Genomic DNA, 13,758 nt, shown 5'->3' with positions numbered 1-13,758 from the left:
CTGGTGTAAAGTAAAACTGACTCAGTTGCCCCTAGCAACCAATCAGATTCCACTTTTCATTCCTCACAGATTCTTTGAAAAATGAAAGGTGGAATCTGATTGGTTGCTAGGGGCAACTAAGACAATTCTTCTTTACACCAGTTTGATGAATCTTCCCCATGTCTTCTTCTGAAAACCGTTTTAGAGTAAATAAAGTAAATACAGTATAAGATTACTCAGCATCTAGTTCCTATAATGGAGTCAGTGGGCCTCATTTACTAAGGGTACGGTCACACTGTGGAATACAGTACGCACGGTGACTTCCGTCCCATAGACTCCAACCGTCCAATAGACTCAATGATAGTTGCCAAAGGATTCTGCCGTATGCCCAAAGAATTTACATGTTTTTCACAAGACAAAACTAAAACCAGACCATCCCCCCACACTAATAGAATAGAAAACCTGTAAAAAAATGACGACTTGCTTAGTAAATCAGTCAGTTGTGGCAAGTTTTAAAGGACCCACCCGCTTTTTGGACAAAAATAATGGGTTTTTCAAATATTTGCAAAAACTTTGTTGCACATCTGTAGTAAATATGTCGGAACACTAAACTGATAGGGAAAATGGACACAAACCCGACAATTTGCTGGTTGGAACACTTTAGTAAATCAGACACGGGGGGGGGATTTATGAAGACTGACGTACAAGTATGCCGTTCTTATCTTAGGCCCCACCCCTTTTTCCCCGACAGGATTCACGAGCGGGGCGTACGCTAGAGAGAAGGGGCAAATCTGCACCTTCTCCCTGGCGTACGTCTCGGGCGGGTGCTTAGTAAATGTCCCCCAATGAGTTTAGATTACAGACTACACTGTTCAGTCACTAAGAAAACAATATTGTACATTGCGAATGCAGTCCTGGAATTTAAGGTGGGCCATGTTGGGCCCTTGTGATTGAAGTCTTTACTTCCCCACTGAAAAAAACAGGCCTAGCTTTTATGAATCCCCCATGTCTTTTTCCCAACCCCAAAAATTCTACAAGTTTCTAATGCCATTGCGAATAAGGAGGAAATGACTATTGTACTATTGTGGTGGACCCAAATGATGCAAAAAACGACTTTATTATAGTTATCATAAAGTAGAAAGCAATAGTGTAGTTAATCCAAATCTGTACAGTGAGAGTATGAAAGATTAAGGTAGGCTAAGGTACTGTCGGAGAGGTAGCCATATTGTGCCCTACCTAACATATCCCGAGCACCGCTGGGTCAGGCGTCCCTTAGCCAGGCGGGGTACAGACTGTCTAGAGATGTATCGTGTGGGTGTGATCAAAAGATCAAAGATGATTCCGTCTGATAAGTATACGGCAACAGTCACTTAAAATGTGATATAGCTTAAAGTGACACTGTCACCCCCTTTGTGCATTCTGACATCTCTACACAGGTGTAAAGGGTTAATTTAGTGTTTTTCATACCTTATTTCATATCATACGTCATGGTGCTTGTTCAAGTAAAAAGTGTCCTTTTATCAACTGCAGATTGTATTAAGTGGACGTGGCCTCATTGCATTAACGCCACTTAGCCCCACCCACAACGGCACCGTTGGTCCCCCCCCTTGGCGTCCATTGGTTGGCCGACGTAAAGGGGGTGGGGTCTAGACCTTTCGGCCAGCCTGTTCCAATGGCCGGCGAGGGGGCGGGGCCAACTGTGGTGCTGTGGGCGACAGTGTCACTTTAAGTGTGTGCCCTTTCTTCACATTGTGAGATGACAGAAGATCCTTCAAAGGTTTCCCCTATGTGGTGTGCATAGGTTCATCAGGGAATAATGTGGAGATACTGTTTATGTTGTCATCAAAAAGGAAATCTCACCATGTTCTTTAGTGAGAAGAGTAGCGATATAGAGAGGTTCTGATATAGGCTAGTGATGATGATGTACAAAGCCCATCAGTCAGGTCCAGAGTCAGTCCAACAGATGTGTTGGTTAGTAGTTTATGTTAAAGGTTAGTGGTTCTGCAGTTAGTGATGTAACACACACGGTCCGGGTTTAGATCATATTATCGATGCACATGATGCGTGCATTGAATGCCGAGGGTCATAGATTATATAAGTACGTGTCTCTGATTAACTACTTTATGATAACTATAATAAAGTTATTTTTTGCATCATTTGGGACCACCACAATAGTCATTTCCTCCTTATTCTCCTTGCTTGCACAATAGACTTGTGGGGACCGTATTCATACCTACACAGCCAGGTACTCTTCTTTTATTCTAATGCCATTGCCACAGAGTACATAATGACATCATTCCTTCAATGTGTGACAGCAGGCATGAAGTATCCAGATTTTATATTGGGTTTACACTGTAAGTAAATGCTGTCTAATAAAAAAGTAAACAGTTTAGGTTCCAGTTTCAATGTACATTGTTAATATTCCCAGCACCAATCACACAATAGCATAGGCAATTGATTTCAGAACATTATCCCCACGGACTGATACACAAGAGCTATAATGGTGACATTGTTTAACAAAAATCTCAGATTACAGGTATATAAAGTGGTGAAACAAATTGCTTATGGCTTTTCATTCATGAATATAATATGAACGTGGTAATGAATGCTTTATTGCAGGTCGCTCAAGCAAGGGAGTAACAAGACATTGGACACCAGTAGAGGACGGTCTAAAGAATTCATACATCACCAGATGCTGAAGATTATCCATATAAGATTTTACATTTGAGAATGTTTAGGGAACATTCCAATGTAGAGGTTGTCACATATGGTCAAAAGCAGCTTGTTGTTAAGGTTTTGCTGCTCAACAACAAGCTAATCGACAACCCTGCCCACAACAAGGGTTTGGTTGTGGCTCAATTAGGCAGAAGCCATGTCGAAACATAGCCTAAGAATTAAAGGGGTTGTCCAGTGAAAATCTTTTTCTTTCAAATTAACTGGTGTCAGAAATTGATATAGATTTGTCATTTATTTCTATTAAAAAAACTCAAGTCTTCCCATACTTATAAGCTGCTGTATGTCCTGGAGGAAATGTTGTTTTATTTTCAGTCTGGCACAGTGCTCTCTGCTGACATCTCTGTCCGAGGCAGGAGAGGTTTTCTATGGGGATTCATATAAAACTGAATTCCTATTCCACAGCCCGACAATCGTTAGCGAGGGCCGCAGGGACATCTTTACTGATGTCCTTGCAGCCCCTGCAGCATACATTACCTAGCAGGGCTTCTCCTCTGCTCCGTCTCCCTCTCTGGGTCCCGCGGCGCAGCATCAACTCTAGAGCGTCCTGACTGAGCTGACAGACCATTCAGCCGCTGGTCGCGGCCAGTGATTGGCTGAGCGGTCTGACAGCTCAGTCAGGCTGCACCGAAACGGATGCTGCGCCACGGGACCCGGGGAGGAAGAGGGAGCGGAGGAGAAGCCCTGCTAGGTAATGTATGCTGCTTCTCAAATCGTCGGTCGCCCGCCGCGCACCGCTATTCCACGAAGCGATGCATGGTGGGTGATCAATGATTTTAGGTTTGGGCCTAAATAAACGATCAGCCGATGACAAGATCATCGGCTGATCGTTTTCTCTATTCCACCGAGCGATAATCTGCCGAATGAGGACGATTCGCTCCGTGAAATAGGCCCTTATCCTAAGTTTGGGTGTGGGTTTTGCAGCTCAGTTCCAATAAAGTGAATAGAGCTGAGTTGTAATACCACAGACAGCTTGAGGACAGGAGTGGTGGTGTTTCTGAAAAAAATGAGTCATGTTTTTGCTAATACTGGATAACCCCTTTAAAACTTTTTTTTACATATCACAGGGACAAGTCAAAAGTTTTAATCTCCACCAGTCAGGAGAAAGAATGGATAAGTGGCTATGTCATTCCTTGGCTTGCAGGGATGTCTACCTGGGTAAGGTTCTGTTCACACAGATTTTTTGCTGTCCATTTAATGGATCCATTTAATTAAAAAAAAAAAAAAAAAAAAAAAAAAAAAAAAAAAAAATCGGATGAAAAAGCAGATGCATTTGTGTGAAAACATTTTTCTACTGACTTCCATTATAAAAAAAAAAAGGGATCAAAATGCATTCTTGTTTTAGCATACACAAAAACATGGTTGATAACATTCTTGATTCGTTTTTGATATTTTTTTTTTTATAATGGAGGTCAATAGAAAAATGAATCAAAACCTGTGTACACAAATGCATTAGTTTTTCCATCCGTTTTTTAGAATTAAACGAATTTGTTAAATGGACAGCAAAGATGCAGTGTGAGCCCAGCCTACTGTATGTACAGGTCTCATGCAGTGGAGAGAAGAAAAATTTTGGCAGCGCCAGGATACCTTCCGAGGTACTCTTTTCTTTTCTCCACTGCATGAAACCACGGGTCCCGACACTGGTAGAGTCCAGTTTTTCTGGATCCTTCGGCCGGCAGCCATCATCCGACGCTACGAGCTACCCAAAAGCGGGGTGATACACATGAAGCTTAAGGGGCTAAAAAGTGTCCATCTATAATTTTATTTCACACAGTTGCATGTAACAGGATTACACGAGGCGCCATCCTCCTGGCTCCTTTTTTCCTCTTGTTTTATTTCTATGTATAGGTCTGTCATTTACTCTATGTAAAACCTCTTATCATATGTAAAAGTGTCTTGGAATCAAGGGCGCTTTAAAACTAAATAATGAAAATAATAGTGATAAAACTCATAATAATGTTTCTGTGACATGGCAAATACCATTATTATGACAAGTATGCTTTATGTGGGGAATGAAACAGGAGTAACATAAGGAAAAGTCAGGCGAAAACTTTTATTAAAGTATTGTATTGCCCCCTAAAACTTATACAAATCACCAATATACACTTACTACAGGAAATGCACATAAAGTGCTTTTTCCCTGCACTTACTACTGCATCAAGGCTTCACTTCCTGGATAAAATGGTGATGTCACTTCCTGGATAAAATGGTGATGTCACGACCCGACTCCCAGAGCTGTGCGGGCTGTGGCTGCTGGAGGATGATGGCAGAGGGATGCTCAGTGTCCCTGCAGTGCCCTGTGTACCTCAGTGCCATCATCCTCTCCAGCAGCCCCAGCCCGCACAGCTCTGGGAGTCGGGTCGTGACATCACCATGTTATCCAGGAAGTGAAGCCTTGATACAGTAGTAAGTGCAGGGAAAAAAGCACTTTATGTGCATTTCCCGTAATAAGTGTATATTGGTGATTTGTATAACTTTTTGGGGGGGAATACAATACATTAGTAAAATTTTCGCCGGACTTCTCCTTTAAGACCCTTTTCTATACATTAAACACGTTAAAAACATCTGATTACAGATGTGGTATCCAAAGGCTAAAACTACATAATACTAGAAAATTACCTTGAATGCATGGCTTTTGGGCTACTGATTTTTTTCATAGCAGTGATTACTTAAACTAACAAGTACTTGAGCATTCCTTTGTCGGTAGGCTGCCACCAAACAGTTTTCTGTGTGACCCCCTGCAAAAAAAAAAAAAAAACTGTAAATTAGGAAGCAGAACAACCTTTGATATATTGAGCAATAATGCCCTTTCATCTACATGAAAGGAAAGTAAATGAAGAAAAATTAACGGATTTTTTTTAAACCAAAATGCAAACGGAACATTAAAAAAATAAATACTTTGCAATCAGTTTGCATCAGTCATCAGTTTATGCTTATCCGTTCAATTAATATAGATGGATCCATTAGCAAATAAGAAAAACGCTAGTGTGAACCCAGCCTTACATGACATAAGCAATTAAAGGACAAGTGCCATGAAAAACTTTTTCCCAGTAATTGAAGCACATTACAAAGTTATATAACTCTGTAATATGCTTCAATCACCTATCTGCCTCCCTTCCCTGTCTTTTCCCCCCTCCACCCCCCACCAGGAAGTGTCCTGACTCACACAGACCTAATGACTGTCGTCACCGTCACCAGGCAGCTCCTTCTTGTGAGGATGAGTCATCAGCAGGAGGGCTGCTCTAGCTCCTGTTACACCAGCCTCCCCCTCCCCTCCTTGTCAGGTGACTCTGCTTGCTCAGCTTATCTTCTCTAGTGACATGACTCCTTCACTGAGTCCATGGCAGCAGGAGAGAGGGTATGAGGGGAGGGGGGAGCTGCCTATGTGCCGGAGTCAGTCTGAGGGAAGATAAGCAAGTGACATGTGACAAGTGATGGCTTGCAGTTGTTCAGCCAATGGGAGCTGAGCAAGCCTGTCACCTGACAAGGCAGGGGAGGGGGGAGGCTAGTGTAACAGGAGAAGGAGCTGAGAGAAGAGCTTGGTGACGGTGACGACAGTAATCAGGTCTGTGTGAGTCAGGACACTTCCTGCTGGGAAGTGGAGGGGGGAAAAGACAGGGAAGGGAGGCAGATAGGTGATTGAAGCACATTACACAGTTATATAACTTTGTAATGTGCTTCAATTACTGGGGAAAAGTTTTTCATGGCACTTGTCCTTTAATTTGTGACTAATCTGTGGCACTGTTGCATTGCAGTAACAAACATTTTTGGAGTGTGAGAATTGCAGGTCATTTAAGATATGCAACACCTAAAGAAAATTGCTGACACATTGCAGATAGTTGGTCTCGATGCTGAAAATATAAACATTTTGCAATGTTTAGATTTTTTCACAAATGCCGTGTCAAAGTTGCATCCTATAATAATGTGACCACCTTGACAATCATCACTTACAATACTTCAATGTGACCCTGTGATATTGTTGTATAGCCCAGACCTTACATGAAATGGAATTACACTATAAGGTTATGTTCACACTGAGTAAATCAGGCGGAATTCCGCCTGCCTCAGAGTGCCGTAGCCTGTCTATGGGAGAGCTCCCACGCCTCTGCTGCCACCACTCTCCCCTCGAAGAATTTCTTTGAGTGGAGAGTGGTGGTGGCACGCAGACTCTCCCATAGACAGGCTACGGCACACTAAGGCAGGCAGAATTCCGCCTGATTTACTCAGTGTGAACATACGCTAAGGGCCCGCTCCCGCTTTGCTTGAAATTCCGCCACTTTTGCTCATTGTGAAGGAGCCGTTAGGACATAAGTATTGCTACACACCTCTTAACTATTTTTTCATCAGTCCCAATGCTGCAGTTGTATAAAATCTACCCCCTACCAATGCAATTGCCTTTACATTAGTGATAGAATGGGTTGTTCTATAGAGCTCACTGTAAAAGGAACCACCACCGCAACAAGTCAGATCCTGACATTCCTCCCTTCTTATATCTTCCACCATCAGCTGTGCGTAGTAATATTATGGAAGTGTTTAAAAAAGCACAGCAACATAAACTAACAGAGCAGGGTCAACCAGTGCAGAAAAGTCACCAATGCTCTACTGTGCCTGTAGCTTCCATGTCCAAGCAGCTGCATGCAAGCCTTACATCACCCAGCGCAATGCAAAGAGTGTGTGTGGTATAAAGCCAACTACTGGCTTCTGGAGCAGAGGAAACATGTTCTGTGGATGACAGGTCAAACTTTATCAGGGGTGTAAAAAAAAAAAATGCTGGAGCCAGCTAAAGTTGGAGGGATGGGGGGGGGGGGGGTGTTCAGGGGTATGTGGACAATTGTTTGGCCCCCTTCTCTCCCAGCAGGATTGTCCCCCAGTGCACACAGCAAGGTCCATAACATGGTTGGGGAAGTCTGGTGTGGAATAACATAAATGCCACACAAAGCCCATACCTCAACCCTATCCATCACTCTTAGGGTACTATTACACGGAACGATAATCGGCCTGATTCGGCCAATTATCACTCCGTGTAATAAAGACAACGATCAGCCGATGATCATTGTCATCGGCTGATCGTTGATATAGGTTTAGAACCTATAATTGTCGGGCGCCAACCGTGCACCACTACGTGTAATAGCAGTGCACGGCCGGCGACTGACGACCTACATTACCTATCCACGCTAGAGGGCTGTAATGTATACCGTTTAAGCAAGGGCTGCAAGGACATCGGTAACAATGTCCTTGCAGCCCTTGTTAAACGATTATCGGGCCGTGTAACAGGCCCAGTAAACGAGCACCAATCTAGCAGATCGGCGCTCGTTTACAGTTGTTATCTGGCCCCTATCGGCCCTTATAATAGTACCCTTAGGATGAATTCACACATTGGAATGCCATGGAATGCCTGTAACAGACTCTCCCTTGCTGGGGCAGCATCTGTGATAAGATGCTGGGAGCGGGGGAACTGTACAGATATGCGCCGCGCTGTAATGAATCAGCCGTGCGGTGATGCATAGTTGTTCCAACACTGTCCATATTCTGCAGCTAATATAAGTTTACTGTCATATTTGTAAGGCCTGCTGCACACAGCTGTAGGGGTTCTTCAGTCTGCAAAACCATGGATCCATGTGGGCCACCCACAATCGCAGATCATGCCGCAATAATAGTTTAGGTCTAGGAGCCTGTAACACATATTTTGACCATATAGTGTCATGTCCAGACTTGATCTGGACCATAAAATCCAATTGCGGACAGTATGTGGACTACAAATGACAGAAGTGTGCAAGAAGTCTTAATGTACCTAACTGCAATATTAGTAAATCTTCTCATGTTCAATATGATGCTCTGATGACATGATAAATAATTCCCTTATCTGTCCAAATCAGCATCTTAATAAATACAAAAGTTAATCAGATGAAAGCTTTCATGAAGATGCCATAAGCACTCAATATTCTCCATACTCTATACTTCATACCTGCATGATTATTATTTAACATTGATCAATGCAGCATTTTAACAGGAATGCAGGCTCCTTACACAGGCAACACCCTCCACTTGAACTTACAATTTCTAACAGGCACTTGAATCTGTATGAACCATATAGACTTTTTAGTGTTATTATTAGGCAGAAAGCACAACTTATATAACAATGTATCTAGTACGGATCTGTATGTTACTCCACTATACAGCAAATACAGACACAGCATGTAATATCACATCATATCTTACATTACCATGCTTTAGTACTCTGATCCTGATCATCTTTTAAAAAGCCAATCCTGGACTTCAGATCCCATCACACATTGCCAATAGAATGCTCCCTATTGCAAAATATAAAACAGAGAAATAACCTAGCAGAAGACTTCCTCGCCACTACTGCATCCAGCTCTCTGTCACCATCACTGCACCCTTTACCTGCCTTCCCATATCCGTTATCTGCCATCAGCCTGGCACTATTTGTTGTGCTGTCACCGAAGAAATCCTAGCTGCGAGGTGAGTAAATAAACCACAAAACTCCACCTCCTCCAACCTCAAAGCGACAGGGCTGTCATTACCAGAGCAAAGCATTATGGGTTGTGCTTCACATAACATAGATAGCACTGCTCTTCATGGATACCTGACTGACACAATATATTTAGCTGCTTTTCCGGTGAAGAGTCTGCAAAATGCCAGAGGACAGCTATGATGTAGGTGCAGTTGCTCTTGCTTATTTGCTACAATCCATTCTGGTGCACGTGTCAAGGGGCACGTACACATACTGTACAGTCCAGCTAAGCACACAGATGATTGTAAAAAAAAAATATGGTTTTGCAAGATGCCAATTCTTAGCAGTAAGAGGAAAGATCCTACGCCTGAGAGGCAGGGCCGGCACACTATGAGGATGCATTGATCCAATCACGACAAAGGACATTTATACAGCTGACACACAACAATAACATTGCCAACCCTATGGCTGCTGCACAGAAAGGAAAAGCACTGTCAGTGTGTTTTATTACGGTCCCTATTCCTGATTGCAGAACAATGCACTCAGACTGATTAATGTCGAGTCCTCCAGCACTGTCTGCTGTCTGCCAGGGAAGGTGGGAGTGTTCATTCATAAGGTCACCAGTCGCTGCTGCCAGTGCCTCCCAGCTTGGGGGTGTGAACAAGACTGCTGCTGCTGCTGCTGAACCCGGAATTGGAAAAGGTGCATTAACCCTCCTGCGCATTTACTATTCACTGGGGATATTGAGGCTTTTGCCCGGATTCAATTGCTACCAGGACTGAAGTATTTTCTGCATCCAACTTTTAAACAGAACAGCCAAATAGGAAAAAACGCTGCTGGATAAATTCCAGTATGTAGATGTTTATTCTTCGTGAACAAATGACCATGTCTTCCATGCTGCATCCTTTTACAATGCCTCACAATCGCAAACAACAAGCAGAGCTTGGCATCCCCCGCAGCCTAAGTTATATCAATGACCTTTACCAACACGTACAACTGGCAGATGGATTTGGTGGGCCAAGAGTCGGCATAACCAAAGAGCCGCAGAGATCGGGCCGTCCCCATCGGACAGAGAAGGTGAGCAACAGCTGCGACCCAGAGTTGCGGCCTATTATGCGCCGCAGGACAAAGTCTTTGCCTAGTTCTCCAGAGAGAAAAACCGCTGCTAAATGTCGGCCTCAATGCCACAGAGTCAGGTTTGCAGATTCGCTTGGTTTGGAATTGGCTGAGGTAAAGGTATTTAACACAGCTGACAAGCCATCTATCCCTCTACATGTTCTATCAAGGCTGTCTATTAACTCCGACCTGTGTTGTAGCCAAGAATTGGAAGTTTCCATTGAATACTTGGAGCCTGACTTCAAACAGCCGGGAGAGTGTGAAGATTTCCTGGAGCGTCTGCATCGATATTGTGTCTGCTTAGAACAAGCTACCAGTTCTGAGGAGCTGGGGATTTCCGGCACCATCCGAGTGATAAATCTTGCCTTCGAGAAGACGGTCACAGTGAGATATTCCTTCACCAACTGGAAAACTCAATGTGAAGTAAAAGCAATTTGGCAAAGCAGTGACAGCAAGGTGGTCCCTAACACGGATGTATTTGCCTTTGTTATTCCATTACCGCCTTTTATCCAGCAAATCTGCTCCGTGGTACAATTTGCCATAAAGTACCAGGTTGCCGACAAGGATTACTGGGATAACAACTATGGGAAAAACTATTCTTTTATATCTAAGAGCCACAGACTTAAACTGCCCAAAGACTGTGAGCACAGCTGGATCCATTTTATATAACTTAAGAATTACCTTGTGGTTTCAATCTATTATTGGAGAAGAGAACCATGATATAATAGATTTCTAGTGTGTTCAGGTTTGTACATTGCAGCTTCTGTGGTCACACCGAATCATCACTTAGAGTCTAGAACAAGCAGTGTCAGTGACTGTCAGGTGAATATTGCTGCTGGACTGAACCGTGTGTGGTTTGCACATCATTCTGCATGCGTGCTGTAACTATTGTGTCGGAAATATTTGTTGAATGCTGTTGCTTGGTTGTTAGGTTTGCACATTTTGGTGAAAGGTGTTTAAAGCCTAGTTAACATGTGATAAATAAGATTTATACTGACAGCATCAGATGCAAGGGAAGGCTGTCTACAGAACGATCGCCATCCATATGCACTATTACAGCATACTGGGATCAAAGTGTGTCGACTGGGGGGGGGGGGGGTACAGTACAGTCATGCAATATTAAATGTGTGGCTAGTAGGAATTTACCTAGCTGGACCTGTGGAAATCAGCTGATCAGGGGGTAGTTTCTTCAGAGAAAGGTCTTGTTGGCTACACCCATGCCTTATAGTAACACCACTCTATCCTCATTAAATCCTGTCCATCTAAAGGGCACTGTTTTTAAATAAGCACTGTCATTAAAAAAATGTTTGCAATGTCAGAAGTGTTGGTCGGTGGTGGTCGCACTGCTGAGACTGACGCTGCTCCCTACTCGTTCTCCTGATCGGTGAGGGTCTCAGAATACTATCTCAACTATAGCATAAAAGCCATGTAAAGCCATTAGGAGACATTTGTGCCTCCTCTTTTGATAATCAACAAATGTGCAGTTTTTCAGCCATATCTATTTGTATTATGGGAGGGCTTTAAAAAGGATTTTGGGTTAAGGATGATCCTATATGATGCGGTTACATCAGGCGTTAGCTTTGTTCTTAATCTATACCTTAGCTGTACTTCATTGTTTTCGCTATGAATCCTTGGCAACTAATGGTATCCCGCAGCAATTTGCAGTAAAACAGGTTCTGGCAAGTTACTGAGGATTCGCGGAGACTACTAATGAAGTACAGATAAAGTATAAGGCTAACACATGCCGTAACTGCGTTGTGTAGGGTCACCAAAAAACTACCATTATAAACAGTTTCAGGAAAAATGTAACACAGACCATGTTCTATGATATGAACCATTCCTAGAGAATATGATCTTCAACTATGCAAACTCTTAAGGGTTCTTGTATTTATGGGTGCCTTCACACCTACCGGATCCGCAGCGGATCTCGAAGCGAGAACCGCTGCAGATCCGGTACCATTCACTCCTATGATAGCACATACTCACCGCATCCCCCCCATCCCCGGCGGCATCCTGCAGCCCGCATATCCCATCCCCGGCCGCTTCCCCCCATCCCCGGCCGCATCCTGCAGCCCGCCGCCGAGAGCATACATTGCCTGCTCGGCGGCGCGGCTGCAGTGAGGCTCCCGGCTCCGGTCCCGCTCAGCTGATCTGCTCTCGGCGGCGGGCTGCAGGATGCGGCCGGGGATGGGGGATGCGGCTGTGGACAGCGGGGGGTTAAAGCACATATTCACAGCGGGATGTCAATCCCGCTGTGAGTATGAGCTATCATAGGAGTGAATGGTACCGGATCCGCAGCGTTTCTCGCTTCGAATCCGCAGAAGTGAGATCCGCTGCGGATCCGGTAGGTGTGAAGGCACCCTAAAGGATAAGTCCAGCGAAATTTTTAGTAGTATTGTATTGCCCCCCAAAAGTTATACAAATCACCAATATACACTTATTACGGGAAATGCACATAAAGTGCTTTTTTCCCTGCATTTACTACTGCATCAAGGCTTCACTTGGTGATGTCACGACCCGAGTCCTAGAGCTGTACGGGCTGTGGCTGCTGGAGAGGATGATGGCAGAGGGATGCTCAGTGTCCCCCTGCCATCATCCTCTCCAACAGCCACAGCCCGCACAGCTCTGGGAGTCGGGTCGTGACATCACAATTTTATCCAGGAAGTGAAGCCTTGATGCAGTAGTAAGTGCAGGGAAAAAAGCACTTTCCCGTAATAAGTGGATATTGGTGATTTGTATAACTTTTGGGGGGCAATACAATACTTTAATAAAAAATTTCGCCAGACTTCTCCTTTAATAGGGCAATGTACAAGAACTATGCAGACAACAAGTGATAAAAAAAAACAGCAGGAAAGATTTAAGAAACTGTAAAAGACAAATCACAGTCAGTAGTACTGGACCATAGGGCTTCACAAACTTCCAAGTGAATGCAAAAAATTCACCCAGAACGAAGATCCCCTGGACAAAACACATATACACGAAAACTTTTTACTTTGTTGCTCACAGAAGCCAATTGTCATTACAGAAATGCTCCGTTCCATATTCTGTAACTGTATACTACACTGTGGATATTGTAGACTATAGAACATTATCGAATTCATCAGTCTCTGTGTTCCCAAATATGCCCTCTGAATGTGGTAAAAACAATGACCACATTTCATCCCCAATAGCCGTGTGATGTTTTTATCGGCAAACATTTATGATCATTCATTTATTTCAGCATGTGCGAATGTGGCCCCACATGGCTCAAGCATCATGCATTTAGAGCCATGTGAACAATCGCTGAATCATCCATGTGGCCCTTTGCTGCTCTTATTCCCCAGCAGCACATCACCTATAACACGGGGAGGTGTGCATCTGATGGGTGATATTCTTTACCTGACACACGATCAGCCAGCGAATGAGCTGGCAGCTGATCCCTGGCCCTATTACACATAATGATATGGGCCAGATAA

General features: G+C 43.8%; 2 protein-coding genes across 4 annotated transcripts in view; one reads left to right on the top strand and one right to left on the bottom strand.

Annotated features, from left to right (window-relative positions):
• Positions 1-9,216, bottom strand: part of FAM217B (family with sequence similarity 217 member B) — a 37,020-nt gene extending 27,804 nt beyond the window's left edge. For 2 of the 3 annotated variants that reach the window (XM_069953430.1, XM_069953429.1), the window contains exons 1-3: positions 9,118-9,215; positions 8,937-9,023; positions 5,332-5,450 (exon numbers count right to left, since the gene is read on the bottom strand). In XM_069953430.1, coding sequence (XP_069809531.1) covers positions 5,332-5,369 — 38 coding nt within the window. In that variant the 5' untranslated portion in view covers positions 5,370-5,450; positions 8,937-9,023; positions 9,118-9,215. Of the gene's footprint in view, positions 1-2,212; positions 2,349-5,331; positions 5,451-8,936; positions 9,024-9,117 lie in introns of all 3 variants that reach the window. The other variant, XR_011359820.1, reaches the window with a different exon arrangement.
• A 635-nt stretch (positions 9,217-9,851) lies between these two features.
• On the top strand, positions 9,852-12,308 carry PPP1R3D (protein phosphatase 1 regulatory subunit 3D). The gene has a single exon (XM_069952490.1). The coding sequence runs from the start codon at positions 10,046-10,048 to the stop codon at positions 10,970-10,972; it is 927 nt and encodes a 308-aa protein (XP_069808591.1). The 5' UTR covers positions 9,852-10,045; the 3' UTR covers positions 10,973-12,308.
• The last annotated feature ends 1,450 nt before the right edge of the window (positions 12,309-13,758 follow it).

Source organism: Dendropsophus ebraccatus, chromosome 14 (genome assembly GCF_027789765.1).
Source record: "Dendropsophus ebraccatus isolate aDenEbr1 chromosome 14, aDenEbr1.pat, whole genome shotgun sequence".
NCBI classification, from domain to species: Eukaryota; Metazoa; Chordata; class Amphibia; order Anura; family Hylidae; genus Dendropsophus; species Dendropsophus ebraccatus.
This window is presented reverse-complemented; position numbering and strand designations above follow the sequence as displayed.

What these genes read in the sequence shown, in the direction of transcription:
- PPP1R3D (XM_069952490.1), top strand. Translation starts at nt 10,046, where the DNA reads ATGTTTATTCTTCGTGAACAAATGACCATGTCTTCCATGCTGCATCCT.